The following is a 15,712-nucleotide window of genomic DNA, read 5'->3' on the forward strand; positions in this document are numbered from 1 at the left end:
ACATTTGTGATGGTGTATAATTTTTTTCACAAGTGTAATTCTTGAAAATTAAATAGTAGGCCTACAACTCTTCATGGCGATAAAATTTCTTTTGTGTTTGAACGAATTTTGACTATTGTGTTGTTTTGCGCTTTAGCTTTTATGAATTTTTAATCCTCACAATACCAAGGTAAAAGGGGAGTGGTACTTCTGTGCTGTAATCAAGCCTGGTACTTCATATTTTAAAACTCTGAAAAAATTACAAACTGCTTTTAATTAAGTCTTCTACCAGTCTATAAAAATGTTTTAAATTTTTCAGCTAACCCAAGATTTAAGTCTTAGTAGCAGATGTGACTTTTCAGAGTGAATGTCATTTTTAGTATTTGCTGGGTCGCAACTTACACATCAGTCTCACTTTAACGATTATGTTGCGAGTGAAATTCGACAACGATTTACGAAATTTGTTTTTTTTTTATATTTTTGTTGTCGTTATAAAATAAATCTGCCTTAGTAGTGCACTTCATTGAAAGTCGTTGGTAGAGGTAAGAATGTGGTAAAAGTTATTTTCAGCTTCTGGACCAACTTACAGGTCAGTACCTTTTAAAATTGCATGTTGTTAATGTTTAAGACAACAAAAATTAACGAATTTTGTTTTTAAATTTTTTTGGTGTGCGCTAAGTACCCCCACCCCCTTGGTAACGCGCGTTAGTGAAAATAGTTTTGTTATCGCTAGAGTGAAGTCAGTAGATCTCTACATGGACTAAATTTCACGTAGTATATCTCATGCCTAGAAAGGCTGAGCACCCCTGATCTAGACTATAGCCTTTTGACTTACAAGGGTAGTGATAGTGATTAAACCGAATATATCAATATTACATACATAACCTGAAGTGCTGTTTTTAAATTTTATAGTTAACAGTTTAACATTTCGAGGGATAAAATGAAATGAAAAAAAGTTAGTACCAACTGGATTCAAACCGAGGTCTGCAAATTAACAACAGCCTCTGCAGTACACCACTCGATTACAGTGGCGTCGCGACACCTGTTCCTCAAAAAGTCCTCCTACTCTACACTTGCACAAACATGGCCCACAAGAAAGGCAGGCCGTGGCGTTAAGTTCACAGCATGTTGACACTTCAGGTCCTTCGAGTGCCAGCAGCCATCTCCGCCAGGGGGCGGAGCCTTTAAATGTATGCAGGCCCTCGATAGCAGACGACGAAGGTAAGACCTTTAGTGGGCACCTTTTCAATTGTGTACTTATTACCTGTAGTCCCTGCACTGAGGTTAGATTAGGTTAGGTGTTTCTAGTTATCATGGAGAGATGACCAGAAACATGTTTTCGTCCGTTTTAGAGAAATTTTAATACGATTTCCGGATTGCATTCGAAGAGAACTGGCGTAATTGTCGTGCCATTTCCAGCTTGTATTGGAAGTGAAATGGCTTACTATGGTGCGATGTTTACAGGGTGCTGCAACAAATGCCAAGCGGCCGCCACTGATCTAAGCAACGACACATAAATACAGGTCTTTTGTCTTTCTGACTCGTTAAAATCGTCAAGATTAATTCCCAATTCCCTGTTTTTATGCAGTGGCATGGTGATATTGTATAGAAAAAAAGCACGTAAGGTTGTCCACTCGAAACTTGTAGTGCATTGTCAATAAATAACAACAAAGCAAAAGTGAGTGGATGCGTGGCAGCCGGCGGAGTCCATGAGAGCAAACGAGAATTTCGACTGCGGTGAGGAGGGGAGCGGTGAGGGGGATTAAGCCACGCCTCCCTCTCGAAGGGCTGCTATCATACTTCCCGCGTTCTGTGCTTCCACGAAAGCGGAACTGACATATCGGTCGTAAGGATCGCTGATACCTATAGTTTTCGAATCGCTTTTTGCACCAGGGGCGGTCTCTTCACTCGTTTCAGAATATGAAAACAGGCAATCCTCAACACAAAACGAAATGGAGCATAAAAACCATTTCATAGTGGCTACAGCGCAATTATTTGCTGCGTTTGGCAGGGGTGTAACTCAGGCTTGACCTCTACCGGTTATCAGTGAGTTCGAGGATAATCATCGGTATCGAACGCAAGCTCAGTTCAAAACACTCCCTACCTTAACTGCCACGACATAGCGTCCGCATAATACCTGCGAGTGTGTTAATACCCGAAACAAGAAAGGTTTACTGTTCTCACTAAAAATATGAATTCCATATTCGTTTAAGCATTTGCTATGAATGCTGTTCATTCTGGGCGATACTCTGTAGTTTCACACGCAACGTCACATAGCGATACCTGCGTTCGCCACGTCTTATATTGGAGAATCCCCGACTGCTCTGCCGACTTTAGCTTGGCGGTATTCTGTGTCGTCATCCAGGGACTGCCTCATTTTCCGTCCATAACCTATTGTTGATTTTTGTTATAAATCGGACGAAATTTTTTTATTTGCCAACGAAGAATTGAATCAGCTGCGTTGACTTGCAGTAAAATAAGCGTCAAAAACACAGTTAAAGTTTATTTCCAACGTACGAAATATAATCTTTGCCATTACCTTTAAACATGTGAAAAAGAAAACACGTTTTGCTTCGAAATCCATCCCCTACTAATAACCAACCTCGTAATAAAAGCTTTATACTTTAAAAATAATATTCATGTCTGTAATACTCATGGAGTAGTGTAAAACTATAGAAATTGTGTAATTGTTTTTTTTTAATCAATATTTTTATAGGATATATCTACAGAACCAGAAATTTCTGCTTTAAAGAAGTCCTTTTAATCTCTGTATGTAATTGTGCTTTATATTTCAGACGGAACATACAAGGAGAGCTGTACACAATTATTTAGATTACAAATATTGTTTGCTCAGATTAATCCAGGCAGACATTTTGTTCGTGAGAGAACGATTAATTTTTGATAGCATTGTCACTCCTGCATGACACTGCAAAAAGGAGGCATCCGTCTTAACGTTTACGATCGTGTAGAAACGCATCTCTGCTTTTGCTGCGCCTTTTATGTTATTCAACTATTTTCGAAACTGTATGTACGCTGACGAAAAAAACTGGAACACCAAGGAGTTGTGTGACATAAACGGAAGTTTTCTACGAAGATGATGTCTATTGAACTTTCGCACCAGTCGCATAAGAGTGATAATGGTAGCGGCACTATGAGGATGCAAATAAGGTTTGGTTTAAACACACGCTGTAACGGTCGTGAACGTTAATTACCTTTGAGATTGGACGCAGTGAATTGATGTCACCAATGCCTTTAAGGTGGAAAAAACGCCACTATAAACATCTCACTGAGTTTGCTACAAGAAGATCGATGTTTCTTCTGCGATACTGTATATTGAGCAAGCAGTAAAGGAAACAAAAGAAAGGTTCGGAGTAGGTATTAAAATCCATGCAGAAGAAATAAAAACTGTGAGGTTCGCCGATGACATTGTAATTCTGTCAGGGACAGCAAAGGACTTGGAATAGCAGTTGAACGGAATGGACAGTGTCTTGAAAGGAGGGTATAAGATCAACAACAACAAAAGCAAAACGAGGATAATGGAATATAGTCGAATTAAGACGGGTGATGCTGAGGGAATTAGATTAGGAAATGAGACACTTAAAGTAGTAAAGGAGTTTTGCTATTTGGGGAGTAAAATAACTGATGGTGGTCGAAGTAAAGAAGATATAACATGAAGACTGGCAATGGCAAGGAAAGCGTTTCTGAAGAAGAGAAATTTGTTAACATCGAGTATAGATTTAAGTGTCAGGAAGTCGTTTCTGAAAGCATTTGTATGAAGTGTAGCCATGTATGGAAGTGAAACATGGACGATAAATAGTTTGGACAAGAAGAGAATAGAAGCTTTCGAAATGTGGTGCTACAGAAGAATGCTGAAGATTAGATGGGTAGATCACATAACTAATGATGAAGTATTGAATAGAATTGGGGAGAAGAGGAGTAGGTGGCACAACTTGAAAAAAAGAAGGGACCGGTTAGTAGGACATGTTCTGAGGCATCAAGGGATCACAAATTTAGCATTGGAGGGCAGCGTGGAGGATAAAAATTGTAGAGGGAGACCAAGAGATGAATACACTAAGCAGATTCAGAAGGATGTAAGCTGCAGTAGGTATGGGAGATGAAGAAGCTCGCACAGGATAGAGTAGCATGTAGAGCTGCATCAAACCAGTCTCAGGACTGAAGACCACAACAACAACTGCAAAAAGAGTTGGGACGAATGTAGCCACTGCAAAGACTGCGGCACATGACTGCGGTTGCCACGAGAACGTATGGTCCCAAGAAGACCGGTCTCCGAACGGCCACGTGGCAGTATCGAGAGAGAAAACCATCGTATTCGGCGTATGGCTGTGGCGCATCGTACCGCATCTGCTGCGGCAATTTGAGCAGCAGTGGGCACTACCGTAACAACGGACTGTTACAAATCGATTAGTTCAAGCCCAGCCAGCCAGACGTCCTATAGTGTGCATTCTACTGAAAACAAATCACCGCCTTTTGCCACTTCAGTGGTGTCTAGCGAGTGCTCATTAGAGGGCAGGCTGAGATCTGTTGTGTTTTCTGAAGAAAGATGGTTGGTTTGCCTCGGTGCCAGCGATCACCGTGTTTTGGCCAGGAGGAGGTCATTTGGCCCGCGACCGACCTGTCTGCGTGTTACATACAATAGATCGACAACTGGAGCTATGGTGTAGGATGCAATTTCGTACGAAGCATGAGCTCTCTCGCGGTTGTGCCATGCACCCGACTGCAAAATTGTATGTCAATGTGGTGATTCGACCTGTTGTGCTTCCATTCACGAACAGCATTCCAGGGCTCTACAGTGTCGAGATGTTGCCTTGGCCTACTCGATCACCAGATCTGTCTCCAATCGAGAACGTTTGGGGCACCATCGGATAACTCCAGTGTCATCCACAAATGACATTACCCGTTCCTGTACAGGCGTAAGTTCCTGTACAGGCATAAAACTCCATCAAACAAACTGACATCCGACATGCTAGCATTCAACATTCCGGCGGTTACACCAGTTATTAATGTATCCATCTCACATTTGCAATGGCTTATATCGCTGTTACATTAACCTGTGATCTTGCAGTGTCAATCACTTAGTTGTATTACCTAGAAAAATATATTCCCGAAATTTCGTTACTCTATTGCGATTTATTTTCCATTAGTGTATGTACGTGAATCACACATATTCCGTTATGACGCCTTTTTCTCCTTTGCCGTTCTATTAGTTACCAATAATTCTGAACCAGTATATTTAAAACGTTGAATGACTTGTCATAAGCATTTGCTTATTTTTCTCCTCTCCCCTCCCAAAAAGTACTGAAACTAAGAAAGCGCAACAGCTTACGGAACTTCAGGAATCTCATAATTTAATCTTATTTTCGCGATGTAATCGAAGAAGAAATACGTCAAGATTGTAACACCCCCCCGAACAGTTATTCCGTTTGGCACTGATTGATAACGGAGTTGTTGGATATTCTCTTGAGGAATATCGTGCCAAATTCTGTCCAAATGGCTCGTTAGATCGTCAAAACCGCGAGGTGGTTGGAGGTCCCCACCCATAATGCTCCAAACGTTCTCAATTGGGGAGAGATCTGGAGACCTTGCTGACAAAGGTAGGGTTTGGCAATCACGTAGACAAGCAGTAGAATATTGAGCTCGAAGCCGGCCGGAGTGGCTGAGCGGGTCTAGGCGCTTCAGTCTGGAACCGCGCGACAGCTACGGTCGCAGGTTCGAGTCCTGCCTCGGGCATGGATGTGTGTGATGTCCGTAGGTTAGTTAGGTTTAAGTAGTTCTAAGTTCTAGGGGGCTGATGACCTCAGAAGTTAAGTCCCATAATGCTCAGAGCCATTTGAATCATTGAGATCGAAGTGAAATTTGTGACTGGAACGAGGACCTTTTGGTAGGGATGATACATGTTATCTTGAATGGAGAGTCACCGTCAGATGTAGAAGTAACTTCGGTTGTGCCCCACAGAAGTGTGTTGTGACCCTTGCTGTTCTTGTTGTATATTAATGACGTAGCGGACAATAGTAATAGAAACGACTTTTTGCAGAAGATGCAGTTATCTATAATGGACTACGGTCTGAAAGAAGCTCCATAAATATTCAGTCAGATCTTGACAAGATTTCAAAGTGGTACAAAGATTGGCAGCTTGCATTGAATGTTCAGAAATGTAAAATTCTGCGCTTCACAAAACAAAAGAACATAGTATACTATAATATCAATGAGTCATGACTGGAATCGGCCAACTCATATAAATACCTGCGTGCAACACTCTGTAAGGAAAGAAATGGAATTATCATTTATACTCCATTCAGGATAAGGCAGGCTGTGGGTTTCATTGTACTGGTACTCGTAGAATACTGGGGAAGCTCTTTCAGTCTACAAAGGAGATTGCTCACAAGTCACTCGTGGGATCCATTCTAGAACACAGCGGGACGCATACCAAACAGGACTAACAGAGGGTACTGGTTCAAATGGCTCTGAGCACTATGGGACTCAGCTTCTAAGGTCATCAGTGCTCTAGAACGTAGAACTAGTTAAACCTAACTAACCTAAGGACATCACACACATCCATGCCCGAGGCAGGATTCGAACCTGCGACCGTAGCGGTCTCGCGGTTCCAGACTGCAGCGTCTAGAACCGCACGGCCCAGAGGGTACTGAACGTATATACAGAGAAGGACGACACAAATGGTCACAGCTTTGTTTCGACCGTGGCAAAATGTTACAGTGATGCTGAAGAAACTGAGCTGGAAGGCTCTTGAACACACACGTAAACAGTCATCCCGAGGAAGTTCCAATCCATCGTGAGGAGAAGGTCAGAATATTTACAACACGCACATGCATTAAAACAATTCCTGCGTTCCATATCTGAATGGAGTGGGAAGAAACCCTAATAACTAGTACGTCCAGTACCCTCTGCCGTGCACTTTGCTGTGGTTTGCAGAGTATGGACCTTGACGCAGAGGTTAATTTAATCCTTAACAGGCTTTGCGGAATATCAGAAACTCCACAGAAGTATTAAGTTGTACTAACTTCCTTATGTACTGATCAGGCAGCATACGCAGTTCAGCACCTTTCTGTGGTGGGATGACGCTCCGCGTGGTCAGGCAACTGCAGTAAACCATCGCAAACAACAAACTTGTTAGTCCCCACTTCTCCGTGGCGCAGTTTAATAGGTTGGGCGCAAATTGATACGTGTATAGCGCGTGTGGCACGGCGCAGCGCAGCACGCTGTTTTGCTAACTTCACAGGTTCAAATGGGGCCGCAAAATTGTTTACTTTTCTCAATAACAACTATTTATTCGCGAATCACAGATTGTCAGTTTGGCTAGGCGTAAGTGAACAACCAGCATCTGGCATGTGCGTGTCATTCCGCCTGCAGGGTACACTCATCATTACTTCAATACTGCTCATATGAAGAAAAGGAATAAATTCCTTTGGTAAGTTTCCATTCCAGTCACTCAGTGTTAAAAATACGATGGGTTATGGGATTCAACCAAAATTCCAACAGAATTTGCGATTTCTTTTTGTGTGAATTATTAACCTTTTCTTATTCGAAGAAGCATCACCATTTTATGAATAATGAACACATTTCCCCTGTTGACAGGTTCAATTGTACTTCTTTTGCCATAATTTGCACAAACTCATTTTTGAAGCAGCTGTTGAGACAATTGTGAAACAGTGTCTCATTAAACAAGTAATTGGCGAGAGAGCTCAATAGCTTACGAAGAACCTCATTATGTCGGTTTGCGGTAACATTTGACAAGAAATTTCTTGTTATTTTCATACTAGGAAACTCTTCGTTTTACTAGCTGTCGACAACTCTTAAATAATTACACTCAGTAGGCATGAAAACATTAAATACAAAGTACAACTTCTGATATATCGTCATAGATAAGAAAGTTCAGTGTGTCTACAAACTGGCAAACTACTATCCTCCTTGTGTGCCACCATTCACCGAAATCTCGTTTCGATGTCTCGAGCGGTTTAGGAGACATGAGGGATGTTATAAATATTTTATTATCGTGGGCCTGAGGTCGGAAGTGAATGCGCCACATAGGATCCATTTTCTCGAGATCGGAGACAGATAGGTGTAATATTTTCACTTTATTGACTAAATCTGTGAATCCAAAAACGTTAACGCTACAGATCATAACTCTGAGGAATGTGAACAAAGATGCTTTGAGGAGTGTGATGCTAATTGCTCAGATCAAGATAGCGATCCCGAGAGCAACATTACCATCGAAAATGCATTTTTAAATGAGCACGAAACAGTGAGTGAACTTCCTGGCGATGAATCTGATGACGACCATGAGATGCAGGTTACTGTAAGTGAAGACGATGGGATCACAGGTGAGCCAACTAAAAAAAAAGGGGGGGGGGGCGGATAAAAATGGGCTGCCACCGAACCAACCCGAGCTGCATCACGGCAGTCCACAATTTAACGAAATTGCCGGGGAATCTGAATGCTTTACCAAAAGTTCTGCTCTCGGAAACATGGCAGAAAATTTTCTCACAAGATATAGTTGTACGCTATACAAATTTGAAAATTCAGGAATTTCGTAATAAGCCAGGAAATCAGGATCGGGCAGAGTAAAAAGAAACAAATTCCATTGAAGTAAATTGTTTACTGAACCTTCCGCTACTAACTGCTGCCTTCAAGTCTAACAATGGAGCAATTATCATTTCAACAGACAGGACTGGTCGTGAAAGTTTTCACTTAGTAACTAACATCTGCAAAAAAAGGTTTGCTGTTTAATTACCTTGCCTCAGGTTTGACATTCATGAATAGAAAATACTACGAGCAAAATTTAACCCGGCTGCGGCGATGTGACATATTTTTGAAGTACTTAACTTCCGGAACCAACGCAACTACGGATGAAATGCTGGTCTGCTTTGGATGCAAACCAGTAAAATATGATTTGAAAATTTAATGCCTTGCTGAATGTTCGAACCAACTAGATATACAGTACAAGTCATATAATACAAAAAATATTTAAACGGTTTGCTATTGCAACAAAAGCTGTTCTTTGTCTTTCCAAACCACTATTCAGAACCAATCGAAATATTACCACTGACAACTGGTCAATAGAGCTCACCGGCCAGCTTCTGCAAAATAAACTTACTTACATCGCTGATGCTGTTGTGGTCTTCAGTCCAGACACTGGTTTGTTGCAGCTCTCCATGCAACTCTATCCTGTGCAAGCTGCTTCATCTCCGAATAATTACTGCAACCTACATCCTTCTGAATCTTACATGCTACTAATAGAAAGAAACGGAAGGTACTAAAAGAAAGTGAAAGAAGTTTTTAAAATGTTTGCAAATAATGTAACTGAGATAGGACTTGGTTACTGTGATGTGAGAAACCGCCTAGAAATCACACCTAGGCTGTCCGGCACACTGGCCCTCGTCGATAATCCGCGGGACGGATACGACTCAGAGCCACCGCACCTCCCCTTTTCCGAAAGTGCCGCCTAACACGTATGGCTATTCAAGCGGGTAACAAAGAAAGATAATAATACTGAAATAAATTTTCTGGGTCACGACTTACTACGGCCGCGAATACACTGAAACTGACAGAAGTGCTCTCATAATTCTTCTCATTACGTGGAAAGCGTAAACGCCAGTTTACACAGTCCGTCAGGTCAAAACATTCTGCAATGCATTTCAAATGGCGGCATCTACATTGGCCGTCCCGTCCCGTCACGCCATGTTTGGACACCGCCAAGAATTTTTTCGACGGCTGACGTCATCCGTCCGTTGTTGATCACGTGACCCCTAGATCATTTCCTCGCGATTCACGGCCAAGCTCTCCATATTTCGTTTCGATGTGGTTTTCGTGATCGATATCAGTTGTATGTTGTTCCTTATTTGTTATAAATCGTTTCGTTTCCTTACTTCTTTTGTTAAATTTATAATAAATGACGGAAGATTAACTGAAGCAGTAAGGCATTCTGAATTACTTCCCCTCTACTACATTTATAAAGTAATTTCTATTCAAACCGGTACTATATTTAATATTTTGCAGTATATGGCTTCAACATTAACTGAAAAAAGTACTGTGGGTAGAATCTCATAATTTATTTGTATGTTGTCAGGCATTTGTAATGTTACATAAAGCAATGGCTTTAGCTTCAGGCGCTGTATTACTGGTAAAATGGTTTTTTTGCGACAAAGTATACATAAAGTAACATGTTAAGGTTTTTTATTTAAACATATGTTAGTGGCAGGCTTCTTTATTGTCAAGTAGCTCTTTGGGCTGTGTGTGAAACAGCTTTGCAAGCGAAAGTGGTCAATATTTATGGGGTTACATTAACTAAACTTCGTACGAATAGTAAAAACCAAATACAATATGGAAAGAAAACCTACACATCTCGAAGGGAAAGGTATTGAGGAAGATATGAATATTTCACAAAAATTTGCGCACTGGACTGGCAATTAAACTTTAAACACACCAATTTTTCATGTGATGACAGCTCGTAATACTGTGTTCCTTTTACTTATTCTGGGAGCAATTTGACGTGACAAATGAAAAGAAGTGGTGCTTCACCTTTTTAAAACATAAAATGCGGATTCCTCTTTCTCGAGCTCCTTGTATAATGTGTGAAATTTCCCTTTTGTACCACGTAATGTTGTTTTTCGGATCCACACTCTCTTTTGAATTGTTTTGCACCTCTGTCTTCCTTCTCTAATGTACAAGCTATCCCAGCAAGCAAACCATTTGATTCCAATAAATGTCATTTTCGTACAAATGTGAAAATCGCAAGCCCCGTGAAAATACAGTTGAGAACAGCCATGCGACTTGAGATGACGTGACCTGAATTAATTTGCGGTGTCCTGACGGACAGTATGAGCACACCCTGACGTGACGAACTATGTGAATTGGCCTTAAAGGTAGGTCACCACTGTACATACATGTATCACAGGTCACTATGTACTTTGTGTCTCAAAATCGATTATTACTACACCTAATCTTAAAAAAAGTAAAATGCGTTGTATTAGAACCTTATAATGCGTATTATTAACTTCGAAAGTTTATATCTCTGGACAGAACCAAATTTCTCGACACACTCTATAGTTCCGTGCAATACAGTGAAAACAGTTCAATACAGTGAAATTGAATTGCGTCGGAAGGATCCTTGAAACGTTCGAAAATACAATTTTATGTGGAATGGTCTACTGGTTTCATTGCTTTAAAAACTTCACTTCATGCGAACATAATCCTAAATAGTGTTATTATTTTCAATTCAAAACTACTAAAAGTTAATTTTCCTTGCAAGTATGTGCAGTGTGAGACGAATATATTTTTCATGAAACTTTTCCTGTATACATAAAAGTAAGTATGCGCTTGTATACAAAATCGAGCTATTGTCTATAGACATTGTAGTCTGTCTGTAGACATGTTCGCTAAAACGGCTGACCTCGTTGGGATCTCGGCTTGTGCAGTGATAATAATGGACAGTGAGAGAAATAGAATGTGCAGACGTTGGTGGAAACGTGTGTTGTTAATGGAAGGGCTTCGTTTCGGCTGTAATTTACTTTCGACTTTCATAGTAGCAGAGGCATGTTTGAAAAACACTCATCAACTCATATTTTTTGGTCAGTTCCTCGACAACAAACTCTCTGTTGCGATTTTTATATTCGGAATTACAACTTCCCACAAATACACTACGTGGAAACCTTCAGTCAACTGCAGACCTTTCTCCGTTGAGCGCATCTTGATAAAAGATGTTTAATAATAAGAAAATAGAAATAATAAAAAATGGACGAAGCGTTTTACGGCGCCACGAGAATAACTGGCGACCATGCACACCAACGCGTCCACACTTCCACGTGTTGCGCAATATTGTCTAGAAACTGTCTTATGCCTCCCATTTCAAACGAGAGTCAAAAGTACTAAGATTTTGTTGCAAAGGCATGTCTAGACAAGAAATGTCTCTCAGTAGTCTGTATGTGCCAAATGTTGTGCAACAGAGGAAAATGGTAGTCTCTAGCCGAAACTGGTCGTACAATTAAAAATAAATTATTCAGCAGCTTCACGTTCTACAGTATATCATTTCTACGAAAGCTTTCTATAGGATATCATTTCTACGACAGCTTATTCGAGAATACGAATGCTTGTTTCCACAGAATTAATGCGAAAGCCAATCACAGTAAGACAAAGTTTGGTGTTGCGTGTGTTAAATATAAACTAACTGCCCTATCATATACAAACAAGTCATGATTAAAGTATAAATTCTCTCAAAACCATTACGTGAGGAAATAAATCAGAGTTGTATATTAATCCAGAGATGACGGAGATAACGAACAAAAGTCAACATTCGCAAATTTCGACAGTGTATAAATGCTTATTTAGCGAATAACTGCGTATTTAAAGCAATATCGTATTGTCCTCGCGTGTGTGTATGTGTACAATGCTTCACACAATGTGTGTACATATGTATCGAAAACGTGCTTCATGTAGTTTTCACAACACAAGCAGTTGGGATTGCAACGTACCGACGCGTAATTTTTGACTTAGGTCACCTAAAACTAAAACAGAGTATGAAAAAGTGCTTTATTATAGTCTTCACTATCGCATGAAAACAAGCTGTCAGTATTACAACGTACTGATGCGGGAATTCGACGTTAAGTTACCTACAACAGTTTCGCCTTAATTATTGTTCACAATGTTTTAAATCGTTATTAGGTTCAATTGCAGTTAAAGAGGCCGTGTCTCAAATCTTGTTTCGGTTGTAGGGCACCACCACCCCAAAGAACTTTTACCACAAGGGGTAAAAATGAAAACTAATGTAAACAACAAATTGTATCTTAAACTAAACATCGAATATGCATCTTAACGCGCACAGTCAAATGCTGAACCTGTCGGTTTGAAACACCTACCCGCTCTGTTTATTAAACAGTCTTTCATGAGGCGCTACAATTACTCTCATGATTGCATTCTACTTTTTAATCGAAGGTGTCAAGAGTAACGATAGGTTCAAATCTTTTTATCTAACCTATAGTAATAAAACAAATCATGTGAATACATCTTCAGCACGGGCTAACGTAGTCGCAAGACTAGCTGTTGCTTGAACACGCTAGCTTGGACTGTAATGAGTTGGTGGCTACATACTGTCTGGCTTCGACGCTAAGCGCGGTGGCTGATGGAAGCGGCTGTAAATCGGAAATGTGTTTATGGAGACTCCCGTCAGCTACCACGCGGAGTGTCAACTGAAATTGGCGCGGGCTGTAAGTAAATTCACATTTACACACATGATAAAGCGTTCTGCGCCTCTAGCATCATGTACAAGCATCAATTCATAGCTAAAATACATCAAACTCAGGACAACGATGCGCTCACATGACTCCCGAAGATAGCGAATGGTTTTGCAAAGAGGTCGAATTTTCAGCACGGTGCTGGCTGCTTTGGTGGAAAACATACAGAGACAGTTCCTTTAGCTGCACGAGGCTCACTTTATATAAATTACAAACATATTCACAGTATATTTCTAGTTGTCACACCAGAAGCGAATTATTGTGTTCGATTTCTGCACAATAGGCTGAACATCGGGTGGCGGTCTTCTTCCGAGTAAATGGTTTATTACGAGTCACTGACCATTTTAGAGTCTTAAAATTCGCAAAGAGTTCACGAAGACTGCCATACGTATTCACAGAAGACTAAGCTTTTACTTTAAGGACTGATTCCACAACCTTTCTCCTTCCTTTTCTTCTCTCTGCAGCAATTTTATCTCGGTGAATTTAGCTTTTCTTCTTACTACATCATTCATTCTGCAGGATAAATTGCTTTCTATTTAACAAGAGGCTCGTACTCAGTGTCGCTTTTTGCTTTATCATGATTTAAAAGCTATAATTGGCTCGAATAAAATCATCCGTCAATTTGCAGATCGTTGAACATGATCGCTACAAAAATCTGGTAACTAACGTATGTTTCTAGAAGCCTCTCTAGCGTTAAGGACCCCCTTAAACTTGTCTGTCAAATGCGCCCTTATCTAGCAGCGGGTGTCACACAGCCCAGTACACGTACGAGTGTCAGTTTAACCTCACTTTAACGCAGACTATGTTCCGTGAGTATTGTGACAGTGGTAGAATGGCGACAAATGCAGAAAAAGCAGTCCTTGCATTGACGCTGGCACTGTGTTTAAAGAAGAGAATGGATTAAAAATATATACCTCCATCACCTCGGCACTTGTCAGTGCTACTTTGTTATCGTCCCTGCTCTTAGTTTACACAATTTTTGAAACTAACGATACAATTAGATTGTGATAAAGCAATTTTCCACGGAACATGGGGCTGCAAAATATCGACACAAACAACGTCCGCCATCTTGTCACATTTTCAGTTACTCAAAATTGCTCGCAAAGACGTCAAACATTAACTATGCTTGACAAAAGCATCAAACAGCACCGTACACGGACAACGATCGTGTACGGGCCGCTTAGCACACACGCTCAAGCAAACACACGTTATTTGCTTGCGTTAAATTCGCAACGTCCGCCATCTTGTCACATTTTCAGTTACTCAAAATTGCTCGCAAAGACGTCAAACATTAACTATGCTTGACAAAAGCATCAAACAGCACCGTACACGGACAACGATCGTGTACGGGCCGCTTAGCACACACGCTCAAGCAAACACACGTTATTTGCTTGCGTTAAATTCACATAATTGACAGGCGAGCAAGTAGTAGTACAGACCTGATATTTACGCAAGCATGTTCATAAGACGCTTGATAATGCGTGTTCGTCCAGATCCAGTTACGAGTATAGCCACCAGCTGTGCAGCAGACAGTGAAACAGCGCGAAATAAGCGCAATAGCAGTAGGTGCAGTACCTGTTTCATGACCTCTTCGTCGCACTGCGGCTCCAGTTCGGCCCAGTCGATGGCCATGCTGTGTCCCCACAGCTGCACGAGCCGGCGGCGGGCCATGGCGGCGTACCTGTGCGTCCGGAACTCGACGAACGCGTACCCCCGGTTGAGCGTCTTGCCCTCCTCGTCTGGGTACATTATCACCTGTTCCACGCCCTCCACGATGCGCGCCAGTTGCTCGTGGACCTCGGCCTTGCTCTTGTCCTGTGCGATGCCGCCTATGAATAGGCGGCAGTTGTCCACGGATGGGACGACGCCGATCTCGTGGCCCGGCCGCAGGTGACAGCCGTCGAGTTGGCGTACTGCGAGCGCGGCCGCCTCCGGAGTGGTGTACTGCACGAAGGCGAAGCCGCGGTTCGTGCCGCTGAAGTCCATCATAAGCCGCAGCACATAAATTGTGCCGGCGCGTTCGAAGAAAGGCACCAGCTCGTCCTCGTACGCGTCGCGCGGCAGCCGCCCGACGAAGACCTCGCAGCCGCGCGGAGGCGGCGGGCCGTCCCAGCAGCGGGGCGGGCCGTAGATGCGCTGACCGTTCATCTGGACTATTCCGACGCCGCGGCTCTGCGCTAGCGCCAGCACGCGCTGCTGCGCTTGCAGCCCCTGCACCGTGTTTGCTTCCACGCTCTTGGCGACGCTCACCACGTAGCCATTCGCAGTCATTGCGAGCTCTCCGAGCCAACTACTGGACGCCTTCGAATTTTCCGCGTTGCACAAACGCCTTTTCTTGGCGGCTACTCCCACCAATGCTCGCTCAAGCTCCGCCTACTTCCCCTTCCATCTCGCGCTCGAGTTTTTTCCACCTGTCGCTTCGAAGAATCCTGTTGGCGGGCCCTCCTACCTTTATGTGATTTATGGCTCTG

At 42.1% G+C, this 15,712-nt stretch overlaps 1 protein-coding gene across 1 annotated transcript in view; it reads right to left on the reverse strand.

The window, feature by feature from the left end:
- LOC126188564 (probable RNA-binding protein 46) overlaps positions 1-15,512 on the reverse strand; it is a 122,876-nt gene extending 107,364 nt beyond the window's left edge. The window contains exon 1 of the mRNA XM_049930165.1: positions 14,817-15,512. Within this exon, the coding sequence (XP_049786122.1) occupies positions 14,817-15,512 (696 nt within the window). The remainder of the gene's footprint in view (positions 1-14,816) is intronic.
- Positions 15,513-15,712: the final 200 nt, after the last annotated feature.

The sequence above is a fragment of the Schistocerca cancellata genome, chromosome 5, assembly GCF_023864275.1.
Source record: "Schistocerca cancellata isolate TAMUIC-IGC-003103 chromosome 5, iqSchCanc2.1, whole genome shotgun sequence".
Taxonomy (NCBI): domain Eukaryota; kingdom Metazoa; phylum Arthropoda; class Insecta; order Orthoptera; family Acrididae; genus Schistocerca; species Schistocerca cancellata.